Source organism: Limanda limanda, chromosome 13 (genome assembly GCF_963576545.1).
Source record: "Limanda limanda chromosome 13, fLimLim1.1, whole genome shotgun sequence".
NCBI classification, from domain to species: Eukaryota; Metazoa; Chordata; class Actinopteri; order Pleuronectiformes; family Pleuronectidae; genus Limanda; species Limanda limanda.
In genome coordinates, this window is record NC_083648.1 from 117501 (window position 1) to 142500 (window position 25000).

Sequence of the window (25000 nt, forward strand, 5' to 3'; positions counted from 1 at the left end):
ACCACGTTTCCTTTCAGATCGTAGAAGAAGAAGTAGAGGAAGTAAATAGTGTCTCTTCAGGTGAGTGTGAACGTGTTAATTTATATTTCTGTTTAACGTTATAACGTTTAACATTATTGCTGCAGCTGCTACTTCATTTCACCGTTAGCTCCGTTAGCTCCGTTAGCTCCGTTAGCTCCGTTTCCTGTCGACTCATCTGCTGCTTGGAAACATGCTGTTGAATCGTTTGAGAGAAACATGAGTGAAGTGAATCTAGTTACACAAACACAAACACAGTCATTTGTATAGAATCGAGAATAAGAGAAGCAAAGTAACATTCGACAGAGGAACTAACCCTTAAATAAAGGGTCAGTAAGTACCAATGATAAAGGAGTAAGTAATACTGGATATTGCAAATGATATTGAATTCATATTATGAACAAAAACAGTATGTTAGTCAAATTGCACATTAATGGTTTTACTGCACATTGAAAAGAAAAAAGCAGAATTTTATTGCACTTCTATTGTGTATATTTTAGGAATGATTTCTTATTGTCTGATTATAATCCGTGGTGGTCTCTGAAGAAGGAGGAGTTATACAGTTTTTTATTCTTTAACTAATATTCTAGGGATTTGCTTGATGTATTGTTTGGAGATGGAACTCTTTGATGAGATTTAAATGATTTTATGGAGAACATGTTTGGTATATCTGATGTTTCTGCTTCTTCTGTCCAATCAGAGGACAGCGGCTGAAGCCTGCTGATGTGGTGGTGATGTCATCAGTGAAGCAGAGGTACCGTGACATCAGCCCTGTCCCTCTGCAGGTGGTGGGGGGGGCGGTGGTCTCCAGTCTGTACTGTGGGGAGGTGGAGGGTCTGCCGGGGGGGGCGGGGGGGCTGGTGGAGTCCTTCCTGGTGGAGCTGTACCGCTGTAAACTCTGTCAGTTCACCTGCGGCCTCAAGCCTGCCATCAACAGCCACCTGCTGCAGAGGCACCGCCCCCCCGCCCTCGCCTATCTGGGGGAGGCGGATGAAGGGGGTGGGGTTGAGGGTGGAGATGAGGCGGGGCTCCAGCAGGGGGCGTCGCCCTATCAGCTGGACCTGAACGGACACTCGAAGCAGAGCAACGAGGACGAGGACTTCCTGCTCTACAACATGCTGGACAACATGAGCCCGCCCACCTGTGACATCAGCACGGAGGGAGGACTGCAGGTCGCACACACCTGTGAGGTGACACACCTGAGACACACACACACACACACACACACACACACACACACACAAGACAGTTGGATGTGTGAGGCGTCTGTGTCTCTTCTCCTCATTAGGTCAGTACGCTGTTTGAGGAGGAAGAGGAGGAGGAGGAGGAGCAGGAGGAGGAGGAGAAGGAGGAGGAGGAGGCGGAGGAGGAGGAGGAGAAGGAGGAGGAGGAGGAAGAAGAGGAGGAGGAGGAGGAGGAGGAGGAGGAGGAGGAGGAGGAGGAGGAGGAGGAGAAGGAGAAGGAGGCGGAGGAGGAGGAGGAGAAGGAGGAGGAAGAGTCCATCTTCCATCTGCAGGGGGGCTCAGTGGATCTGTCTTGTCACATCAACCCCCCCGCCACTAAGGAGGAGATGGCTCAGTCTGCTCACCTCATGACTCTCGGACTTTGTCGCACCTCAGCCGCCAAACATCCCCCCCCCCCTTCCCCAACCCAACACCTTCCTCCCCCAGAGCGCCCCCCCCGTGCGTCCCAGGATGACAGGAAGCAGACGAGGACTCTGCTGCCATGTCTCCTGTGTCCTCTGATGCTTCCGTCCCAGCGGCTCCTGGACGTTCACATCCGGTCTCACCGAGCGTCCGGCGGCTTCGGCTGCGTCCGCTGCAGCTGGACGGCCGACAGCTGGGAGGAGCTCGAACCTCATTGGAGGAGCCACTGCAGGAAGGTACTGAGGGAGGAAGAGGAGGAGGAGGAGGCGGTGGCGGCGCCGTGTTCTGTCTGTCTGAGGACGTTCAGGAGTGTTGCATCACAAAACGCTCATGGCCACAGTAACTGCTCAGGTCAGTTCTGATGATCTATCTATAATCAGTCCTCAATATTAAAATGATCAGTAATCAACAACTCGTTGATTCTTGCAGAGAGACGGAAGCGCCGACTGATTAGACAAGCAGGAGGCAAGGAGGCGGAGCTTACAGACAGGTGGATGCCCGAGGAACTGTCACAAAAACTTTATTGACATTGTTCTGATGACCCTCTCTGAGCTTTAAATTACCGATCACTTCAATCTTCAAATTCATGTAATGACAGAATGTTCCGTTAACATTAAGATGTTTGTGCGACACAGACAGACAGCTGGCAGCCAATCAGAGACCAGCCTGAGAGTGATGCTTCCTGGTCCGACTGGCAGGCGACTGCAGAGCAACACCAACAGCAAGAAGAAGAAGACCAGGAGAAAGAAAAAGAAAGAAGAAGAAAAAGCGGAGGCCAAGGAGACGGAGTTCTGCTGCTCACTGTGTCACAGGTGACTACATTACCCACAACCCCCCAGCCCACACATAAGAAAGCCTGCTGCTCCTCTGTGGTGCAAATACAAAGACACATAATGAATAACATAAAGTCAAGGCAAGTTTATGATATGATTTAGTAAATAAGTGGACTTGGAGACCAGCAACTGACGTGACCGGCGTGGGGAATAAATACAGAATAAAAGAATGAATAGATACAATTAGAAATAAAAGAGTGAAACTAACTAAAATGTAGTAATGGTATGAGGCTGTGTCAACATTTTTAGCATTGATTTAAAAGAACTACGATTTGCAAATGACCTGCAAGTCTCTGGAGCTTGTTTCAAACATGAAGCTGAAAAACTGAACGCTGCTTCTCACCGTTAAGTTTTGACTCTGGAGGCCGAGAGCAGATCAGTTCCAGACGACCTGAGGGTTAGGGTTAGGGTTAGATGGTTCACGTGAGGTCCTCTAAACCTTTAGAGGATCTCACGTAGCAGGAGATCATCTCAAGCTTTCAGTTCTTTGTAAACCAACAAATTCTTTGATAGACAGGGAGCCAGTGTAAAGATCTCAGACCTCTTGGTGTTGGTGAGGACTCGAGCTGCAGCATTTTGAAATCTGCTTTGAACAAACCATTATGATTGTAAGTCAGCTGAAGATAGTTACATTGACAAGTTTTTCTAAATCAGACATAAATCCTATGATCCTCAATATGTTCTTAAAGGGATGCTCCATCGAAAAATGAGAATTCCCTAATTACTTCCTCACCACAGTGATGGAGTCTCAGGGGGAAACAGTGTAAGAGCAGAATCTAATACAAAAAGTAACTGGTGAGCAAACGTAAACAACTACAGAAAAAACATTTGGCTCCTGTGGTGTCATCAAGTGTCCGTAAGCCCCGAACTTTAACATTAATACCAACAGCTTTATTTGGGCTCATGCAACAAACACCTTTAATTGAAAAAGATATAGAAAATGAGATCACTGGAGATCACTTACAAAAAACACATAAGATGTGTTCACCTTCAAACCTCTATTGCCAAATAATGCGTGGAGGTTAGGATCCACTGATGTGTGAAGTAATCGGATTACTGTATAAGTACTGTGGTCAGCAGGATAATTTAATAATCATGAGGTGCTTTGCATTGACTGTTTATGGTTGAATGTGGGCGTGTAGAGGGCGGGGCATGTGCGTGTTACATTTAACCATTATTTATATGAATCTGTTTTTTTATTGCTTACGCCATTTTCTAAACCAACGTAAACAATCACGCACAAAATTACAAAGAGTAGCTGCAGCGTTAGTCCAGGTGTGGCACCTGTTGACTGTGATGTGTCTGATCTAAAGGAAGTTCTCCTCCAGCCTGACGCTGAGGCGCCACCGGGGCGTCCACGGAGGAGAGAGAGCGTTCAGCTGTCCACACTGTTCCTACTGCAGCCGCCTGAGGGCCTCACTGCTGCAGCACCTGAGGACACACACAGGTAACACAAACCTGAGCACACACACAGGTAACACACACCTGAGCACACAGCTAACACACACCTGAGGATACACACAGGTAACACACACCTGAGGACACACACAGGTAACACACACCTGAGAACACAGGTAACACACACCTGAGGACACACACAGGTAACACACACCTGAGGACACACACAGGTAACACACACCTGAGGACACACACAGGTAACACACACAGGAGCACACAGCTAACACACACCTGAGCACACAGGTAACACACACCTGAGGACACACACAGGTAACACACACCTGAGCACACAGCTAACACACACCTGAGCACACAGGTAACACACACCTGAGCACACAGGTAACACACACCTGAGGACACACACAGGTAACACACACCTGAGCTCACAGGTAACACACACCTGAGCACACAGGTAACACACACCTGAGGACACAGCTTACACACACCTGAGCACACAGGTAACACACACCTGAGGACACACACAGGTAACACACACCTGAGCACACAGCTAACACACACCTGAGCACACAGCTAACACACACCTGAGCACACAGCTAACACACACCTGAGCACACAGCTAACACACACCTGAGCACACAGCTAACACACACCTGAGCACACAGGTAACACACACCTGAGGACACACACAGGTAACACACACCTGAGCACACAGCTAACACACACCTGAGCACACAGCTAACACACACCTGAGCACACAGCTAACACACACCTGAGCACACAGGCGGTAAGTTGATGACTGTGTGTTGTGTCTCGTCAGGTGAGAAGCCGTACAGGTGTGGTCAGTGTGCGTACGCCTCCATCGACCGCAGCTCGCTGATCAGACACACTCGCACTCACAGTCAAGAGAAACCTCACCGATGTACACACTGTGACTACAGCAGGTAACACACACACTGTGACTACAGCAGGTAACACACACACTGTGACTACAGCAGGTAACACACACACACACACACACTGTGACTACAGCAGGTAACACACACACTGTGACTACAGCAGGTAACACACACACACACACTGTGACTACAGCAGGTAACACACACACTGTGACTACAGCAGGTAACACACACACTGTGACTACAGCAGGTAACACACACACACACACACTGTGACTACAGCAGGTAACACACACACACACACACTGTGACTACAGCAGGTAACACACACACTGTGACTACAGCAGGTAACACACACTGTGGTTGCCATAGTGATGATTGTTAGGGCGGCCCTTGATTACCATAGTAACAGGTTGTGTTTTCCTCAGCATCCAGAAGAAGAGTCTGGACCTCCATGCTCGCCGTCACCACACAGGTGAGGCGTTTCCATGCCGACAGTGTGTGTACTCGAGCCCGGACCGCCAGCTGCTGCTCAGACACGTTCGCAGACACCACGCCCCCTCGCAGCACGCCGCTCTGTGAACCCACCGGTGGCTAAACGCCCTTACTGGACTCTTGGCTTGTGGGCTGAACCACACTGATGATGTCACAGTCAGACTTTAAAGACGTTTTTATTGATAACGAAAATAAAATGTAAAAAACTGAATCAGTGTGTGAGTAAGTCAGAGCCGGACTCGTGCTGCGGTGGTGAAGCACGGCGTCCCAACGCTGACGATGATGACATCATTCTGCTGAGCCCCTTGAATCTCTTCATTCACCCTAAAAACAAACTTAGGAATTACTCAGGGACCCTCAACATGACTACATTTAGAAAATCTGTTATGAAAGAAGGAAAAAAAGATCTTATTGAACAGATTAGATTTAATTTGACCTTAAGAACTGAGACAGACACACTGAGATGCTTCGCCTGGAGTCTACTGAACCGTTTCAAGTGTTAACTGGTTTCATAAATATTCAAGGTTCAAGAAGTCGATTGTCATTCCAAACCATGAGGTACTTAGAGAATGAAACAAGTACTGAGGTCCCGGTAAGCAGCAATAAAATACAGCACTACAATCTAAAAACTAGAGCAAATAAGCAAATAAAGGCAATGAAATAAAGCCAATATAGCAATAGAGTATCAAACGAACTTGGTGTTCCATGTGTTTGAAGCTGGGGATGAAGAGGAGGGGGCCTCCGGTTGTTGCACCTCCAGCCTCTCCTCCATCTCATCGTTGCGGGAAATTAGTTCCACCAATCCTGTGTCGTCTGCAAACTTGACCTTGTTGGTGCTCGGGAATGTGGCTGAGCAGTCGTAGGTCAGCAGAGTTCACAGCCGGGTCAGGTCACATCGCTGAGGGGAGCCAGGGTCCAGGAGGAAGTGATGTCGTGGATTCTGTAACGGTGGAACAGCTCATGGCTGGCAAAGCAAGAGACTCCCAAACTGATGCTTCACCTGATCACATGACACTGTAGAAACAGCGTGAAGCTAGAAGGAAATATACAAAATGTCATTTCATATTCAATACTAACAGGAAGTTCAAGATAAACATTTATTAAAAATCAAATACAACTACTAAAAATATCTAAACATTAAGGCAAAGAACCCCAAACCCTATAGCATAGATATTAAATACAACGTGAGAAGTTTGACCGGTTAATCAGAAGTGATCCGGCTGAAACTGGTTCACGTGAACACGACTCACGCTGTGCACGGCAATGTAAACAAAGACCAGCTGACCACACCCACTCGCCTGTAGCAAAGGGAAGGAAACCGCCTCCTACCTCATTCCACTAGTGAGAGGTGAGTCAGCAAATTCAAAGGACAACAATTTACTAATTTAAAAAAAATACTTAGGAGAATATGAATAACTAAAATAAACCCAATTACTCTGCTGTGAGAGGAATCTGCTCCTCCCTCCTGAGTGACCTTCCTCTCCGTGTGGTCAACCAGTAACCTGCTAGTGGTCAGCCAGTAACCTGCTAGTGGTCAACCAGTAACCTGCTAGTGGTCAGCCTGTAACCTGCTAGTGGTCAACCAGTAACCTGCTAGTGTCAACCAGTAACCTGCTAGTGGTCAGCCAGTAACCTGCTAGTGGTCAACCAGTAACCTGCTAGTGGTCAACCAGTAACCTGCTAGTGGTCAACCAGTAACCTGCTAGTGGTCAACCAGTAACCTGCTAGTGGTCAGCCTGTAACCTGCTAGTTGTCAGCCAGTAACCTGCTAGTGGTCAACCAGTAACCTGCTAGTGGTCAACCAGTAACCTGCTAGTGGTCAACCAGTAACCTGCTAGTGTCAACCAGTAACCTGCTAGTGGTCAACCAGTAACCTGCTAGTGGTCAACCAGTAACCTGCTAGTGGTCAACCAGTAACCTGCTAGTGGTCAACCAGTAACCTGCTAGTGGTCAACCAGTAACCTGCTAGTGGTCAGCCTGTAACCTGCTAGTTGTCAGCCAGTAACCTGCTAGTGGTCAACCAGTAACCTGCTAGTGGTCAACCAGTAACCTGCTAGTGGTCAACCAGTAACCTGCTAGTGTCAACCAGTAACCTGCTAGTGGTCAACCAGTAACCTGCTAGTGGTCAACCAGTAACCTGCTAGTGGTCAACCAGTAACCTGCTAGTGGTCAACCAGTAACCTGCTAGTGGTCAACCAGTAACCTGCTAGTGGTCAGCCTGTAACCTGCTAGTTGTCAGCCAGTAACCTGCTAGTGGTCAACCAGTAACCTGCTAGTGGTCAACCTGTAACCTGCTAGTGGTCAACCAGTAACCTGCTAGTGGTCAACCAGTAACCTGCTAGTGGTCAACCAGTAACCTGCTAGTGGTCAACCAGTAACCTGCTAGTGGTCAGCCTGTAACCTGCTAGTGGTCAACCAGTAACCTGCTAGTGGTCAACCAGTAACCTGCTAGTGGTCAGCCAGTAACCTGCTAGTGGTCAACCAGTAACCTGCTAGTGGTCAGCCAGTAACCTGCTAGTGGTCAACCAGTAACCTGCTAGTGGTCAACCAGTAACCTGCTAGTGGTCAGCCAGTAACCTGCTAGTGGTCAGCCTGTAACCTGCTAGTGGTCAACCAGTAACCTGCTAGTGGTCAGCCTGTAACCTGCTAGTGGTCAGCCTGTAACCTGCTAGTGGTCAACCAGTAACCTGCTAGTGGTCAGCCAGTAACCTGCTAGTGGTCAACCAGTAACCTGCTAGTGGTCAACCCGTAACCTGCTAGTGGTCAGCCAGTAACCTGCTAGTGGTCAACCAGTAACCTGCTAGTGGTCAACCAGTAACCTGCTAGTGGTCAGCCTGTAACCTGCTAGTGGTCAACCAGTAACCTGCTAGTGGTCAGCCAGTAACCTGCTAGTGGTCAGCCAGTAACCTGCTAGTGGTCAACCAGTAACCTGCTAGTGGTCAACCAGTAACCTGCTAGTGGTCAGCCTGTAACCTGCTAGTGGTCAGCCTGTAACCTGCTAGTGGTCAGCCAGTAACCTGCTAGTGGTCAACCAGTAACCTGCTAGTGGTCAACCCGTAACCTGCTAGTGGTCAACCAGTAACCTGCTAGTGGTCAGCCTGTAACCTGCTAGTGGTCAACCAGTAACCTGCTAGTGGTCAACCCGTAACCTGCTAGTGGTCAACCAGTAACCTGCTAGTGGTCAACCAGTAACCTGCTAGTGGTCAGCCTGTAACCTGCTAGTGGTCAGCCTGTAACCTGCTAGTGGTCAGCCAGTAACCTGCTAGTGGTCAACCAGTAACCTGCTAGTGGTCAGCCAGTAACCTGCTAGTGGTCAACCAGTAACCTGCTAGTGGTCAACAACCAGTAACCTGCTAGTGGTCAGCCAGTAACCTGCTAGTGGTCAACCAGTAACCTGCTAGTGGTCAACAACCAGTAACCTGCTAGTGGTCAACCAGTAACCTGCTAGTGGTCAGCCTGTAACCTGCTAGTTGTCAGCCAGTAACCTGCTAGTGGTCAGCCTGTAACCTGCTAGTGGTCAGCCAGTAACCTGCTAGTGGTCAACCCGTAACCTGCTAGTGGTCAACCAGTAACCTGCTAGTGGTCAGCCAGTAACCTGCTAGTGGTCAACCAGTAACCTGCTAGTGGTCAACCAGTACTCTGTGGTTACACCTGCTGACTCCATATATGAACTCAATCCCTACTGTCATCGCCAAGGCCTCCGCCCTCCACAACCCCATCATCTACCCGGGGGGGGGGGTGAACTGAGGAAGAAGGTGAAGGCCTGCAGGAAGTGGTTGTGATGGAAGGTATTGATAAGACAGAAAGAAAACGTCATGTCCTGTTTTGCTTATTGACGTTAAAATGTATTTATATATTTGATCAGTCTCTGTAGACTCTATTGTTGTCAATGCACAGCTGCTGTCAATAAAGCTTGAGTGGCCTGAAGCAGTTAATCCATCAGATTAGCAGCGTGCTCGTCTGTCAGCAGTTAGCAGATAAACTCGGTGCCGCTAATCTCCGTTAATCAGTCGACATGTTGGACAGAAAGAGCTCGGTCCTGCTCTCAGGTACGTTCTCAACTCTTTCTAAATCACTGAGTCACTCTCACACTTTACTGTGAGTCACATGACTCACCTGGTTTCTAATCGGTTTGATTAAACTCAGGCTTGACTTACTCACTTTTTGGTGCTTCGACTGTATTTCATGCTCCTCAACAGCTTCAGTTTGAACAGTTCAGAGCGCCACCTGCTGGTGAAGACTTTGTAATATGACTGAAAGCGCATATTTAAATGTGAGTCAGTGTGAGTTAGGGTTAGTGTTAGTGTTGTTTATTTGTGTTTGTTGTCGTCAGTGCTGCTGTGTGCGTCACTGGTGTCGTCCTTCGTGGAGGAGCTGGACGACTCGTGAGTACAAACAGCTTCGTCCAATCTTTACTGAACCTTTTATAAATATTCTCTCCATCCATTTACAAGCCGATCTGGAGCTTTTGATTGTGTCACATGATCCTCAGCTGATTCGGTCGGTCCAGTTATGATTCGTAGATGTTTTCTATTTAATTTTGTCGCAGTGAAAATTCTGTTGATGAAGTTCATGTTATCAAAAGCTACTAAATGGATCTTTGTTTTCACTGTGAACTATTTTGTTTATGAGCCTCCTACAGCTGCTGATCATCTTTCTTCATTGATCTGCTGCTTGTTAATAATCAGAAACTAATCAATTTATAATCTGATGGTGTTTAACAGCTTCATGGAAACCAGAGGAGACGACGACATCTGGCTTATCAAAGTACGAATGCATTTATTGTTTCAGATTCATCAAAGAAAAAGCTCTATGTTCATTTGTAAAAATGATTTGATCTGAGGAGAGAGAGTCAGAGGTTATCTGAGTAACTACGTGATCAGATGATCTGTATCTCCAGTGACTTTAGTGAAATCAGTAGTAAAAAGAAAGTTTCAATCTTATCTACCAGACACAACCTTTAGTGTAGCTATGTAGCATCCCGGTGTTCCAACACCTCTTATTCCCACTTGACATTTTATTTCCCCTGAGATACGTCATCCACACACACACACACACACACACACACACACACACAACTGTCATGTGCAGGTAATCAATATCCTTTGTCAGATCAATATTCTTAACGATGATTTATACCATATATTGTTAAGATGAGGTAATCTCTGTTGACCCAGACACTTTCATTGCAAACCCATTGTGATAATGTTGTGTTGTTCTCTGTGCAGTTCTACGCCCCCTGGTGTTCCTTCTGTAAACAGCTGGATCCTGTTTGGCATCAGATTGGATCAGAACTGAAGAGTCTTGGTTCTCCAGTCAATGTCGGCAAATCAGACGCCACCGCCAACACCGGTCAGTTTTACCACCTATCACCTGACTCAGCCACACAGTGAAACAATAATAAAATAAATATTCTGAAATAATCTCCGCTCATTAGACCCCAAAATAAATTAAATGTACAGGAAGTGCGTCTCTATGTGACTCGACTCACAGCACTTTTGGTTGTGACCTCATTTGACTCTTTCCTGTTGTCGTGGTGACCACAGGCTTCTGTGTGAGGTTCAGTCTGATTATAAATAAAATAGAAAAAATATGTTCATGAACTTTCTGCTCTGACCTGTTTTCTTCTATCCATGGAAACATCAGTATTAATTAAGATTTATAAGAAATCGTCGTTGTGTTTAATTCATGATGTTTAATCAGCTGTTACCTTAAAAATTGGGCAAAGGTCAGAGGTCACAGCTGAGCTTGTGTTTTCTTCCAGGTTTGGCAGAAGAGTTCAAGGTCAGAGGTTATCCAGCCATCATCATGTGAGTCCTCGCTGTGACATCACTGCACACCAGCCAATCAGAAGAGGCTGAATGATTATTTATACAGATCAATAATGAGATCATGTGTGAACCCATGTTTGTTTTCAGGTGGAAGAAAAACTTGAAATATGTTTATTCAGGAAAAAGAACAAAAGAAGAAATAATGGAGTTTACACATCGAGTGTCAGGGTGAGTCAGTGTGTGCGTGTGTGTGTGTGTGTGTGTGTGAGTGTATTTATGTTTATCAGTGTGTGTGTGTGAGTGAGTGTATTTATGTTTATCAGTGTGTGTGTGTGTGAGTGAGTGTATTTATGTTTATCAGTGTGTGTGTGTGTGTGTGTGTGAGTGAGTGTATTTATGTTTATCAGTGTGTGTGTGTGTGTGTCTCGTTCAGGCCCTCAGTTCGATCTCTGAACAGTCTGCAGCTTTTCCAACACGCAATGAGCCGCCATGATGTCATGTTTGTGTATGTAGGAGCCACATCACAACTGAAGGTAGACACACTATCACACACTATCACACACTATCAAACACACACACACTCACTCTCACACACACTCTGACCTCTGTTGTTTTTCAGGGAAACTTCTCGGCTGCTGCAGAACATCTGATCGTTCACACCAACTTCTTCTCTGCTGCCAGAGACGTTCTACCAAAGGTCACATGACTGAAGGAACCGGAGAACACAGTAGAACAGACAGAGATCCGGGGTCTCATTTATAAAACAGAGCGTGGGATTCAAACTAAAAGCGTACGGGCGCACAAAAGCCTGAAATGGCATACGCACAAATTCTGATTGATAAACACATGTGCACGCACACCTGCATGCGATGCTCACTTTATAAATCCCAGTCCACCTGGAGACATTCCCACGGGGATCTGCATCTTACTCCGCCCTCTACACGCCCACTTTCAACCATAAATGGTCAATGCAAAGCACCTCATGAATATTAAATGATGCTGCTGACCAGTGGGTTTCCACCGTGAGTCCTGCCGGAGTCACGGCATCAAGCGATGAGAAGAGGAAGAGAAACTTTGTGACACTGACATGAGGTGTTTGTTAGTGAGGTGGAGGTGAAGACATGTGATGGGACAGCAGTGATGTGATTAATAAACTAAACTCACTGATCCTCTGCTGCTGTGACACAGAGAGAGAGAGAGACAGAGAGAGAGAGAGAGAGAGAGTGAAGACCAGAGAAAGAACCGGAAATAAGAAAAGATCCAATTCAAGCTGGAGGCAAACCGTCAAGTTTGTTTTTACAGATCCCAAAGTTTGCGTGAGAAGTGGTGTACGCAAGTTTCAGGTTCCGTTTTGTGTCTACAGTTATAAATGAGGCCCCAGGAGAACATCGTAGAATAAAGAACAGAAGAACATAGTCAAATACTGTAGGGTTCTATCGAACTCTATCGATACCTGCTGATGTTTGATGCTTTTACAAATGGTTGAACATCTTCAGCTGTACAGGAGGAAAGTGCAGAACATCTGTCTTCACACCTGGACTCATGAGTTATTAAAGTCCGTCTGTATCATAGGTCATCGCTCTGACGTCTCTGCCGGCCGTGGTTCTATTTAAAGACGGAACCTACTTCACCTACAGCGGTAAGGCTGAAAACACTCTGGTTCTGTACCTGCTGACAACAGACTCCATCTAGAAAAGATCCAAATATATCAAACCATCATCTGACGTGTTGCTCAGTGATGAGTCATTTGACCTGAGTGTGAGATGTGATTGTCTTTCAGAAGAACGTGACGGAGAACTGAGGCTGTGGATCAACAGAGAGCGTTTCCCAAACTTCTCCAAGATCGACAGCTACACTCTGTACGCCATGGGAGAGACAGGTAACCCACCGGTGTGATGTCATCACACAGGTAACCCACCTGTGTGATGTCATCACAGACAGGCAGACCTGACCTCACACAGCTCAATGTCAGGATCAGGATCAGAAGCTGCAGAAGTTATTACAAACTCACACGTGCTGTTAATCTTCCTCCACAGCCGACATGTTTTCATTCAGTGAATGAAGAGTCAGAGAACTGGAGTCAGACTGTGGATGTGAATCTGTTTGATATCAGATCTGTTTGAATCACTACACAACATTTACTGTGAATGAGCATGATGACGTTTGTGTGAAGCCTCTGACTCTGACCTCATCAACTTGAATCTGTCACATCCCAACAAACACAAACTTGATACAAGATAAAGTACAACAACTTTGTGACAAAAAAATATTATTTTTGTATTATTCTGATCACTGATAAAAGCATGAGTTTAGAAAAAACATGGGACGGGACTTTTTTTTGACAACTTGTTTCCCAGTGTCCGGCATTTTTTTAGACACTAACTAAATGGAGCTAGGCCTTGGTAGAGAGCAGGCTAGCTCTGAAGCACACGTCACTATGGTTACTGCGCAGGAATTAATGTAAGCCATTGAACGGATCTCTCAGTTAATTAGCCGGACTCATCCAAGTAAGCCAGGATTAGCATTTAACCCCTTCCATGGAATATCCCACTGGTGATATTCAAAAACAATGTTATTTAGGAAAACCTCAGTATAGTAGAAGTTTGATCACAGCAGCACCTGGTGGACGTTAGAGGAACTGCTATTTGAGGATGCTATTTTGACCAGCTGAAGTGACCTCCCCTGACCCCTGCAGGTAAACTGGTGTCGCTGGTGCTGCTGGAGGAGAAGAACATGTGTGAAAGGAGTGTGAGGTAAATATCCAACGATTGTCCATCAGGTAAACAGGTGTGAACTTCCTGTGACGTCTGATTCACCCGTTCAGGTACAAAGTTCTCATGGAGAAAGTGGCTGCAGATTACAGAGACACCTACAGCAGGTCAGTGTTTCATTTAGAAAAATCACTGAGCAGAAAACACACAATAAAAGCTGATAGTGTGTCTGTGTTTTAGAAACTTCTCCTTTGGTTTCATGGAGGAAAACGCCTTCATCAACGGACTGATGATGAAGTGAGTCAGTGAAGTGGTGAAGGTCCAGAGGCCAGACTCACACACGCACGCACATTAATGAGGAAGATCGTTAGAGGAGGGGGGGGTTCACCCATTTGCTTGGACATACTCTCAGTATTACGGTGTCTGTCTTTGTTCTCAGGGACGTGATTGTACCGACGTTTGTCGTGGTTAACTTGTCCAACGATGGTTACTTCCTGCCACAAGGCGCCGTGGATACAGAGCAACACCTCCACGACTTCCTGAAGGGGATTCTGGACGGCAGCATCCCGGTGAGTCTGGAGAGACTCCCAGGTGGAGAAGACTCCACGGTTACTTTTGTTTCTGAACCTCTGTTTGTCGTGTGTTTCCAGTGTCAGGGAGGAAATGATGTCGTCCAACGTGTCAGACGCCTCGTCTACGACACAAAACTCCTGCTCAGTGTAAGTGGTGACATCATCAGCCCGGTGCCTGTCTACCTGACTGCCTGTCTCCTGACCTCTGACCTTTGTGTCCTCTATCTGTCCAGTCGCTGTTCGTCCAGGCTCCACTGCTTGGCTTCTTCCTACTCAGCTTCCCGCTCGTCATCGCCAGCGTCTTCCTCTACCTGTGCTGTAAAGCCCGAGGCGGCGCCGGGGAAGACGAAGACGCATCAGAACAATGCAAAACAGTGACCAACAAGAAGTCCGACTGACGAGGACGAGCGGAAACGTCTTTGTCAAATAAAATCAAACCTGTTTCTTATCAATTTGTCCAAGTCTGAGAAACGTTTCACTGAAAATCTACAAAATGTTGAAAAGTGATTTGTGTTTTTACCTCAACAACACTGATGATGAACTATAAAAGAAGGAGAAGAAATTTGATTATTAAACATTCTCTCTTACTTTGAAATGTAATAATGTAAAATCAGGTAAACAATTAAACACCATGGATTCATGACATCACTGATGAAATGGTCCAATCAGAGTCCAGCAAAGCTGAAAGATCTTTAACATGTTTAGAGAATAATATAATTTAGAATAAATTGAAAGAATAAGTCAAACAGATCATTGAAGCAGTATTCTCATATAAATAACATAGCATGAAGCAGTTTCATCTCATCTTGACTCACGTTGAACTTTTTAAACATGTTTAATTCATGTATAAAATGTATTAAGATGTTTAATAACTTTTTCTGGATTGATCAATTCAAGTGTGTGTCAGATTGTAATGTTTCAACATGTTAAGGGTTTGAACAACTCAAAAACAGAAAACCTGGAATCTTTAGAAATGAATAAACATTCCATTGATTATAGTGAAAAGAATCTCATTCAGTTTAAACCATTACCGAGCAGCGGTCTGGGGCTTTTATTTTGTAGGTGAGTCAGACCGGATGTGTCGTGGAGCTGCTGGTATGCTAGCAGCTAGCAGCTAGCAGCTAGCCTCGGACCCGGAGGACGCGCACACGGAGTCAGGAGGAAGCCACGCGCACATCCTTCTCATGCTCGTGCTCACCTGAACTCACTCCTGGAAGCTGTTCGTGCACGCGCACAGTCTCCATGGCGACGGAGGAGTTCTACGAGGTGACGCGAGCTAATACTTTAATGCTAATCTTAGCTAGCGGTAGCGTTCAGAGTTAATGTAAAAGTGGGGAACTCAAAGGAAGTAACTAAGTGGTTAGTTAGTTAAACTAACAGGTGACCACGTGACTAGCCGGAGGTAAACATTACTGATCGAGTCAGCTCATCGCCACAGTAAGCTTCTGGAAGTAGCTGGTGTTAGCTGGTGTTAGCTGTTGTTAGCTGTTGTTAGCTGTTATAAGCTGTTGTTAGCTGAGTGTTAGCTGTTGTTAGCTGTTGTTAGCTGAGTGTTAGCTGTTGTTAGCTGTTATAAGCTGTTGTTAGCTGAGTGTTAGCTGTTAGCTGTTATAACCTGTTGTTAGCTGAGTGTTAGCTGTTGTTAGTTGGGTGTTAGCTGTTGTTAGCTGGGTGTTAGCTGTTGTTAGCTGAGTGTTAGCTGAGTGTTAGCTGTTGTTAGCTGTTATAAGCTGTTGTTAGCTGAGTGTTAGCTGTTGTTAGCTGAGTGTTAGCTGTTGTTAGCTGGGTGTTAGCTGTTGTTAGCTGTTATAAGCTGTTGTTAGCTGAGTGTTAGCTGTTATAAGCTGTTATAAGCTGTTGTTAGCTGAGTGTTAGCTGTTGTTAGTTGGGTGTTAGCTGTTGTTAGCTGGGTGTTAGCTGTTGTTAGCTGAGTGTTAGCTGAGTGTTAGCTGTTGTTAGCTGTTATAAGCTGTTGTTAGCTGAGTGTTAGCTGTTGTTAGCTGAGTGTTAGCTGTTGTTAGCTGGGTGTTAGCTGTTGTTAGCTGTTGTTAGCTGAGTGTTAGCTGTTATAAGCTGTTGTTAGCTGGGTGTTAGCTGTTGTTAGCTGAGTGTTAGCTGTTTTTAGCTGTTATAAGCTGTTGTTAGTTGGGTGTTAGCTGTTGTTAGCTGAGTGTTAGCTGTTGTTAGCTGAGTGTTAGCTGTTGTTAGCTGTTATTAGCTGTTGTTAGTTGGGTGTTAGCTGTTGGTAGCTGGGTGTTAGCTGTTGTGAGCTGGGTGAATGTTGGGTGTTAGCTGTTGTTAGCTAGGGGTTAGCTGGTGTTAGCTTAGTGACAGCTGGGTGTTAGCCTAGTGACAGCCGGGTGTTAGCCTAGTGACAGCCGGGTGTTAGCTGGGTGTTAGCTTAGTGACAGCCGGGTGTTAGCCTAGTGACAGCCGGGTGTTAGCTGGGTGTTAGCTTAGTGACAGCCGGGTGTTAGCTGGGTGTTAGCTGGTGACAGCCGGGTGTTAGCTGGTGACAGCCGGGTGTTAGCCGGGTGACAGCCGGGTGTTAGCTGGGTGTTAGCTGGTGACAGCCGGGTGTTAGCTGGGTGTTAGCTTAGTGACAGCCGGGTGTTAGCTGGGTGTTAGCTTAGTGACAGCCGGGTGTTAGCTGGGTGTTAGCTGGTGACAGCCGGGTGTTATCTGGTGTTAGCTGGTGACAGCCGGGTGTTAGCTTAGTGACAGCCGGGTGTTATCTGGTGTTAGCTTAGTGACAGCCGGGTGTTAGCCGGGTGACAGCCGGGTGTTAGCTGGGTGTTAGCTTAGTGACAGCCGGGTGTTAGCTGGGTGTTAGCTGGTGACAGCCGGGTGTTAGCCGGGTGACAGCCGGGTGTTAGCTGGGTGTTAGCTTAGTGACAGCCGGGTGTTATCTGGTGTTAGCTGGTGACAGCCGGGTGTTAGCCGGGTGACAGCCGGGTGTTAGCTGGGTGACAGCCGGGTGTTAGCTGGGTGTTAGCTTAGTGACAGCCGGGTGTTAGCTGGGTGTTAGCTGGTGACAGCCGGGTGTTATCTGGTGTTAGCTGGTAACAGCCGGGTGTTAGCTGGTGTTAGCTGGTGACAGCCGGGTGTTATCTGGTGTTAGCTGGTAACAGCCGGGTGTTGGCTGGTGTTAGCTGGTGACAGCCGGGTGTTAGCTGGTGACAGCCGGGTGTTAACTTGTGCTAGCTGGTAACAGCCAGGTGACAGCCGGGTGACAGCTGGGTGTTAGCCGGGTGACAGCTGGGTGTTAGCCGGGTGACAGCTGGGTGTTAGCTTAGTGACAGCCGGGTGTTAGCTGGGTGTTAGCTGGTGACAGCCGGGTGTTAGCTGGTGACAGCCGGGTGTTAACTTGTGCTAGCTGGTAACAGCCAGGTGACAGCCGGGTGACAGCTGGGTGTTAGCCGGGTGACAGCTGGGTGTTAGCCGGGTGACAGCTGGGTGTTAGCTTAGTGACAGCCGGGTGTTAGCTGGGTGTTAGCTGGTGACAGCCGGGTGTTAGCCGGGTGACAGCCGGGTGTTAGCTGGGTGTTAGCTTAGTGACAGCCGGGTGTTATCTGGTGTTAGCTGGTGACAGCCGGGTGTTAGCCGGGTGACAGCCGGGTGTTAGCTGGGTGTTAGCTTAGTGACAGCCGGGTGTTAGCTGGGTGTTAGCTGGTGACAGCCGGGTGTTAGCCGGGTGACAGCCGGGTGTTAGCCGGGTGACAGCCGGGTGTTAGCTGGGTGTTAGCTTAGTGACAGCCGGGTGTTAGCTGGGTGTTAGCTGGTGACAGCCGGGTGTTATCTGGTGTTAGCTGGTAACAGCCGGGTGTTAGCTGGTGTTAGCTGGTGACAGCCGGGTGTTATCTGGTGTTAGCTGGTAACAGCCGGGTGTTGGCTGGTGTTAGCTGGTGACAGCCGGGTGTTAGCTGGTGACAGCCGGGTGTTAACTTATGCTAGCTGGTAACAGCCGGGTGACAGCCGGGTGACAGCTGGGTGTTAGCTGGTGTTAGCTGGTGACAGCCGGGTGTTAGCCGGGTGACAGCCGGGTGTTAGCCGGGTGACAGCTGGGTGTTAGCCGCGTGACAGCTGGGTGTTAGCTGGTAACAGCCGGGTGTTGGCTGGTGTTAACTAGGGATGCACCGATCCGCTTTTTTCACCTCCGATACCGATATCTGAGGTTTAGTATCGGCCGATACCGATCCGATACCGTTACTAATTAAACAGTCGGATTCCCCTGGTCCGCACCAGTTCTAAGTCACCCGCCGATACCGATACAAATATCGGATCGGTGCATCCCAGCCGGGTGTTAGCTGGTGTTAGCTGGTAACAGCCGGGTGTTAGCCGGGTGACAGCCGGGTGTTAGCTGGTGACAGCCGGGTGTTAGCTGGTGTTAGCCGGGTGACAGCTGGGTGTTAGCTGGTGTTAGCTGGTGTTAGCCGGGTGTTAGCTGGTGTTAGCTGGTAACAGCCGGGTGTTAGCTGGTGACAGCCGGGTGTTATCTGGTGTTAACTTGGTGAGTCTGGTCGAGTGACTCAATCCAGAGACACAGCAGATACATGTTGGGGTCAGGGGTCATCGAAGACCACTGTGATAACAGATTATTGATGATAATTGATTTTAATGTTCTTTTTTCTTCTGTTGTTTTGGTTGATTTGAATGACCTGTGCTGCGGCGCCTCCTGCAGGTGGAGAGGATCATCGATAAGAGGAAGAACAAGAAGATGAAGTTGGAGTACCTGGTCAGGTGGAGAGGTTTCGGTTCAGAGGAGGACACCTGGGAGCCCGAGAGTCACCTGTCGGCGTGTATGATCTACGTCCACGAGTTTAACCGTCAGAACGCAGTGCGGGAGAAAGACAGCACGCTAATGCGCTCCACCCGAAGCTCGCCGAGCCTCCACTACATCTCTGCCCACAGACCAGCCTTCAGGCCGCCGATCAGCGCCTCAGCTCGCAGTGACGTCAGTGTGGTTTTAACTGCCGACTGTAACCAGGGGAGTCCAGCCCACCTGCCTCCCGGTGGTCTGACCGGGCCGGCCTCAGTGGGCGCTCGCCAGGCCCTGCTGGCCCACAGGTTCAGTGGCCTGATGTCGGCGGCTCCGGTCTGCTCGGCCCGCCGCAGCGTGGATCTCTCCAAGACCGGCATCAAGATCTTGGTTCCTAAGAGTCCGATGAACCGGCGCCTGGACTCGGAGGAGTCTCCCAGCGAGGCGGCTCACAGCCTGGAGGCCGGCCCTCAAGAAGCTCACCAGGTCCCACCCGAGGTCGCTCTTCTGGAGAAACCGTCCGGAGTCCAGCTTGGGCCTGGAGAAGAGAGGGCCCGCATGGGGACCAGACCCCGCAGCCAGATCCCTCTGCCCCCCCCCCGAGTGCCCATCACACCTGCTGCCATGCGCTCCCTCAGCGGCACAGGTGAGGTCACATAGCTTGCATGTTTCTGATTGGCTATCACATTAGCTTGTTTGGACATCTCAGAAATCTAAATCATAATCTTAGTCTCAGACATTTTTTCAAAACGACTTTAATGAACTTATACAAAGAAGCTGTTGTTTATAAGTGACCCTGGTCTGAGACTGAAGGACTGGAACCACCTGTGATCTGCTTCCTACAGGAAACGCTGCGTTACTGGAGGCGGCCAACGGGACGTCAGGTGGGCAGAGTGCTGTTGCCGGGGCAACCAGTGTGACAGGGAAGCGTCGCCTGGAGGAGCGCTCGGCGTTCGACAAACGCCTGAGGTTCAGTGTTCGACAGACAGAGAGCGCTTACCGCTACCGAGACATCGTGGTGAAGAAGCAAGACGGCTTCACCCACATCCTGCTGTCCACCAAGAGCTCTGAGAACAACACGCTCAACCCTGAGGTGGGACCACCCCCCCCAACACAGAGCAGTCTCCTCCCCCAGCACTGTGTGATGTCACCGTCCTCAATCCTATAATCACAAGTCCACACTCTGAGGTCCAGCTCCACATGTCATGGTGCTCCTGTTGTCTCCTTGTCTCCACCAGGTGATGAAGGAGATCCAGAGCGCCATGGCGACCGCGGCATCAGATGACAGTAAGCTGGTGTTGGTCAGCGCTGTGGGCAGCGTCTTCTGCTGCGGCCTGGACTTCCTGTATTTCATCAGACTGTTGACGGACGACCGGAAGAAGGAGAGCATCAAAATGGCTGAAACCATCAGGTGATGCTCGCTGAAGACCCGACGGCGACCCTGTCCTCCGGTAGAGGTGTTGACCTCTGACCTCTGCTTCCTCCACTGCAGGACCTTTGTCAACACCTTCATCCAGTTCAGGAAGCCCATCGTGGCGGCCGTGAACGGGCCGGCGCTGGGCCTCGGTGCGGCCATCTTGCCACTCTGTGATGTGGTGTGGGCCAATGAGAAGGCCTGGTTCCAGACGCCGTACGCCTCCTACGGCCAGACGCCGGACGCCTGCTCCTCCTTCACCTTCCCACGCATCATGGGGCTCGCCGCGGTCAGTCTCCTCTGCACTCACCCTCTCTCACCCCATCGCTGCACTCACCCTCTCTCACCCCATCGCTGCACTCACCCTCTCTCACCCTCACCCCATCGCTTCACTCACCCTCTCTCACCCTCTCTCACCCCATCGCTTCACTCACCCTCTCTCACCCCATCGCTGCACTCACCCTCTCTCACCCCATCGCTGCACTCACCCTCTCTCACCCTCTCTCACCCTCTCTCACCCCATCGCTGCAGTCACCCTCTCTCACCCCATCGCTTCACTCACCCTCTCTCACCCCATCGCTGCACTCACCCTCTCTCACCCCATCGCTGCACTCACCCTCTCTCACCCTCTCTCACCCTCTCTCACCCCATCGCTTCACTCACCCTCTCTCACCCCATCGCTTCACTCACCCTCTCTCACCCCATCGCTGCACTCACCCTCTCTCACCCCATCGCTGCACTCACCCTCTCTCACCCCATCGCTGCACTCACCCTCTCTCACCCTCTCTCACCCCATCGCTGCACTCACCCTCTCTCACCCCATCGCTGCACTCACCCTCTCTCACCCTCTCTCACCCTCTCTCACCCCATCGCTGCACTCACCCTCTCTCACCCCATCGCTGCACTCACCCTCTCTCACCCCATCGCTTCACTCACCCTCTCTCACCCCATCGCTGCACTCACCCTCTCTCACCCCATCGCTGCACTCACCCTCTCTCACCCTCTCTCACCCTCTCTCACCCCATCGCTGCACTCACCCTCTCTCACCCTCTCTCACCCTCTCTCACCCCATCGCTGCACTCACCCTCTCTCACCCTCACCCCATCGCTGCACTCACCCTCTCTCACCCTCTCTCACCCCATCGCTGCACTCACCCTCTCTCACCCTCTCTCACCCCATCGCTGCACTCACCCTCTCTCACCCTCTCTCACCCCATCACTTCACTCACCCTCTCTCACCCTCACCCCATCACTGCACTCACCCTCTCTCACCCCATCACTTCACTCACCCTCTCTCACCCCATCGCTGCACTCACCCTCTCTCACCCCATCGCTGCACTCACCCTCTCTCACCCCATCGCTGCACTCACCCTCTCTCACCCTCTCTCACCCCATCGCTGCACTCACCATCTCTCACTCTCTCTCACCCCATCGCTGCACTCGTCCTCTCTCACCCTCACCCCATCGCTTCACTCACCCTCTCTCACCCTCACCCCATCGCTTCACTCACCCTCTCTCACCCTCACCCCATCGCTTCACTCACCCTCTCTCACCCCATCACTTCACTCACCCTCTCTCACCCCATCGCTTCACTCACCCTCTCTCACCCCATCGCTTCACTCACCCTCTCTCACCCCATCGCTGCACTCACCCTCTCTCACCCAATCGCTTCACTCACCCTCTCTCACCCCATCGCTTCACTCACCCTCTCTCACCCCATCGCTTCACTCACCCTCTCTCACCCCATCGCTGCACTCACCCTCTCTCACCCCATCGCTTCACTCACCCTCTCTCACCCTCTCTCACCCCATCGCTGCACTCACCCTCTCTCACCCCATCGCTGCACTCGCCCTCTCTCACCCCATCGCTTCACTCGCCCTCTCTCACCCTCTCTCACCCCATCGCTTCACTCACCCTCTCACCCCATCGCTTCACTCACCCTCTCTCACCCCATGGCTTCACTCACCCTCTCTCACCCCATCGCTGCACTCGCCCTCTCTCGCCCTCTCTCACCCCATCGCTTCACTCACCCTCTCTCACCCCATCGCTTCACTCACCCTCTCTCACCCCATCGCTTCACTCACCCTCTCTCACCCCATCGCTGCACTCGCCCTCTCTCGCCCTCTCTCACCCTCTGCTGTGTTCCAGGCTAACGAGCTGCTGCTGAGTGGCAGGAAGTTGACGGCTCAGGAGGCGTGCTGTAAAGGTTTGGTGTCTCAGGTTCTGTGGCCGGGAACCTTCACACAGGAAGTGATGCTGAGGATCAAAGAACTGGTGTCAGTCGACTCGCTGGTCAGTCTATATACACAAATACACACTAATACACACACACACACTAACACACACTCATTCACACACTCTCCTTCACGCTGTGTCTCTGCTGGTTCCTGGTCTGCAGGTTCTGCGGGAGTCCAAAGCTCTGATGAGGAACACCAGCCGCAGTGCCCTGGAGCAAGCCAACGAGCGCGAGTGTGAAGCCCTGAAGCGAGTGTGGGGCTCGTCACAGGGAACCGACTCCATCCTGCAGTTCCTGCAGCGGAGAACCGAGCTCTGCTAGAACCTCCACCACCACCTGGACCTGTGACTCAGCACTTCTGAGTTGGATGCGGTGACTCGGCGTGAAAGGCAGAATGTTTATTGTTCAACTTTAAGTTATGGTTTCAGCAGAACGGTTTTAGCCTAGCTTAGCACAAAGACTGGAAGCAGGGGGACACTGTTAGCCTCGCTCTGTTCTCAGGCCTCCGGGTTTCTTCGGGAGCGTCCGACACATTGGAACAGTTTGAACTGGACAGATGTCGTCTGGTGAAACACAAACCGGTGTTTCGATGACTGTCGACAAAAACAGCTGATTTCTGCATTCGATTATTTAGGAATAAGGAAAATAACGCAAACAACTTTCTGCTTCCAGTCTTAATGCTAAGCTAGGCTAACGCTGTTCAATCAGATATGAAACTGAACTACAACAGAGAACAGGACCGTCTCCCAGAATTCGCTCCGTGCAGGAGCAAGACATTAACGCTGACCTTTGACCTCAGTTTCCTCTGCAGCTCTCCCATCAGGACACTACAGGTTTGACTCCTGCTCACTGTCACAGTAACAGTGCTGAGTCATGGGTAAAGAACCCTGTGTTGATGCAGTGTGGGCGTGGCCTGTCGGACTTGTGATCCATTCCGTCACACGTCAAAGTTTAAACGAATAATTTTAAAGAAGCAGTTCAACAGTTCATTATTAAAGTTGGAAACAGCTGTAGATTCATAACAGGTAATAATCTACACACAGAAAACTCTGGCTCATCCATCCAGAGCTTAGCCGAGGATTTACTTAAATGTTGAACTGCTCCTTTAAATTCTTTGTGAACCAGGTTTGATTTGTGCTGACGTTACAAATACCAGCCGCACAAACAATAACAAGGAATTTTTATAAGTCATTGGACAAGCTTTTATACAAACACAACTGAAGCAGTGAAATAAAAAACTGTTCAGTCTGAAGTGATGGTTGTTATTTTATTTTGAAAGGATCAAATGAAAAAACTTTAGTAAATAACGATCAGCTGATTCTCATCATAACTGCAGAAAAACACAACTGGAAATAGATTTAGTGACATTTTTATATTTACCACAAAATAACTTGAGAGAAAGATAATTCATCAGCTGATGAGTCATGAAGAATAAAAACTTCACAGATGAACTCATTCTGTGTGTGAGTTATTAACGTGAATAATAAATATCAGAGAACATCTAAAATCAATCAGTAAAAAAATGTTCTCGGACTCAGACAGATACTTTCATCAACATGAACATAAAGATCAAAGCAGAGCTGCGGTTTATAATTATGACATTTTAACCAAAGTTCAGTTTCAAAAACATTCAAAAATCTAAAAAAGAATTTTATTTCAATTTAACTTTTTTCAACCTCAGATTGTTTTATATTTTGTCTAAACAATTTTATTTTAAATAAGTTATTAAGTTGACGAGAAACAAGTTTATACAACGAAACCTGATTAAAGTTCCTATAAAGCTGAAGGCTGATGACGTCATCACGGTGGACAGGTGTCATGTGACCCTGTGGCCAGGTGCAGGTGGTAGGTGTGGTCGTGGAACATCAGCAGGTTGTAGAAGTTCTCTCCTCCTATCAGGACTCCGTGCTCACCATCCCCCCAAGATACAGGACTGTCCACGAAGCCGTGAACCGTCAGAGACGCCCAGGGCGCCGGCGCCGGCTGCTCCAGGTGACGCCTGCAGCAGCGGGGGGGAAACGATAAACACGTTTGTTCCAGAGAAATCTGACGAACTGCAGTTAAAGAAACGGTACGTCCTCATGTCAGACGCCCGTCATCACAGAGCCGTGATTCTGAAGTCATCCACGTCAGTTGTAGTCACGACAACCAGGAAAGAAGGCGTCACCTGATCTCCTGGACGAGCCGCTGGACGTCCTGAGGAAGCAGCAGGCCACTGACGGAGACGCTCA

The 25000-nt window shown here is 48.9% G+C and overlaps 4 protein-coding genes across 5 annotated transcripts in view; 3 read left to right on the plus strand and 1 right to left on the minus strand.

Annotated features, from left to right (window-relative positions):
* The first annotated feature begins 1513 nt into the window (after window positions 1–1513).
* On the plus strand, window positions 1514–5518 carry si:dkey-154p10.3 (oocyte zinc finger protein XlCOF6). The gene is made up of 6 exons (XM_061085135.1): window positions 1514–2015; window positions 2094–2154; window positions 2300–2476; window positions 3811–3944; window positions 4734–4857; window positions 5241–5518. The coding sequence occupies exons 1-6, from the start codon at window positions 1589–1591 to the stop codon at window positions 5392–5394; spliced, it is 1077 nt and encodes a 358-aa protein (XP_060941118.1). The 5' UTR covers window positions 1514–1588; the 3' UTR covers window positions 5395–5518.
* Window positions 5519–8923: 3405 nt separating this feature from the next.
* Window positions 8924–14809, plus strand: LOC133018704 (protein disulfide-isomerase TMX3-like). 2 transcript variants are annotated; one of them, XM_061085129.1, is made up of 16 exons: window positions 8924–9356; window positions 9641–9692; window positions 10032–10074; window positions 10536–10659; window positions 11072–11117; window positions 11226–11306; window positions 11512–11611; window positions 11698–11775; window positions 12651–12717; window positions 12859–12957; window positions 13774–13831; window positions 13903–13956; window positions 14030–14086; window positions 14229–14358; window positions 14440–14508; window positions 14595–14809. In XM_061085129.1, exons 1-16 carry the CDS (start codon window positions 9323–9325, stop codon window positions 14757–14759), a joined length of 1257 nt encoding a protein of 418 aa, XP_060941112.1. In that variant the 5' UTR covers window positions 8924–9322; the 3' UTR covers window positions 14760–14809. The 2 variants fall into 2 exon arrangements, with proteins under 2 accessions (XP_060941112.1, XP_060941113.1); XM_061085130.1 differs by having other exon boundaries at window positions 12862–12957.
* A 657-nt stretch (window positions 14810–15466) lies between these two features.
* Window positions 15467–24021, plus strand: cdyl (chromodomain protein, Y-like). Its single transcript, XM_061085124.1, has 7 exons — window positions 15467–15627; window positions 19043–19766; window positions 19966–20213; window positions 20359–20531; window positions 20613–20823; window positions 22682–22825; window positions 22932–24021. Exons 1-7 carry the CDS (start codon window positions 15604–15606, stop codon window positions 23088–23090), a joined length of 1683 nt encoding a protein of 560 aa, XP_060941107.1. The 5' UTR covers window positions 15467–15603; the 3' UTR covers window positions 23091–24021.
* A 10-nt stretch (window positions 24022–24031) lies between these two features.
* Window positions 24032–25000, minus strand: part of rpp40 (ribonuclease P/MRP 40 subunit) — a 4580-nt gene continuing 3611 nt past the window's right edge. The window contains exons 7-8 of the mRNA XM_061085137.1: window positions 24937–25000; window positions 24032–24768 (exon numbers count right to left, since the gene is read on the minus strand). The exon at window positions 24937–25000 is cut by the window's right edge and continues 71 nt beyond it. Coding sequence (XP_060941120.1) covers window positions 24570–24768; window positions 24937–25000 — 263 coding nt within the window. The 3' untranslated portion in view covers window positions 24032–24569. The remainder of the gene's footprint in view (window positions 24769–24936) is intronic.

Coding starts and splice junctions, on each gene's coding strand:
- si:dkey-154p10.3 (XM_061085135.1), top strand. CDS start 1,589: ATGGCTCAGTCTGCTCACCTCATGACTCTCGGACTTTGTCGCACCTCA. Junction 2,016..2,093: donor TGGCCACAGTAACTGCTCAG/GTCAGTTCTGAT, acceptor TGATTCTTGCAG/AGAGACGGAAGCGCCGACTG. Junction 2,155..2,299: donor GAGGCGGAGCTTACAGACAG/GTGGATGCCCGA, acceptor TGTGCGACACAG/ACAGACAGCTGGCAGCCAAT.
- LOC133018704 (XM_061085129.1), top strand. CDS start 9,323: ATGTTGGACAGAAAGAGCTCGGTCCTGCTCTCAG. Junction 11,307..11,511: donor TTTACACATCGAGTGTCAGG/GTGAGTCAGTGT, acceptor TGTCTCGTTCAG/GCCCTCAGTTCGATCTCTGA. Junction 11,776..12,650: donor CCAGAGACGTTCTACCAAAG/GTCACATGACTG, acceptor TCTGTATCATAG/GTCATCGCTCTGACGTCTCT.
- cdyl (XM_061085124.1), top strand. CDS start 15,604: ATGGCGACGGAGGAGTTCTACGAG. Junction 15,628..19,042: donor CGACGGAGGAGTTCTACGAG/GTGACGCGAGCT, acceptor CGCCTCCTGCAG/GTGGAGAGGATCATCGATAA. Junction 20,214..20,358: donor ACAACACGCTCAACCCTGAG/GTGGGACCACCC, acceptor TGTCTCCACCAG/GTGATGAAGGAGATCCAGAG.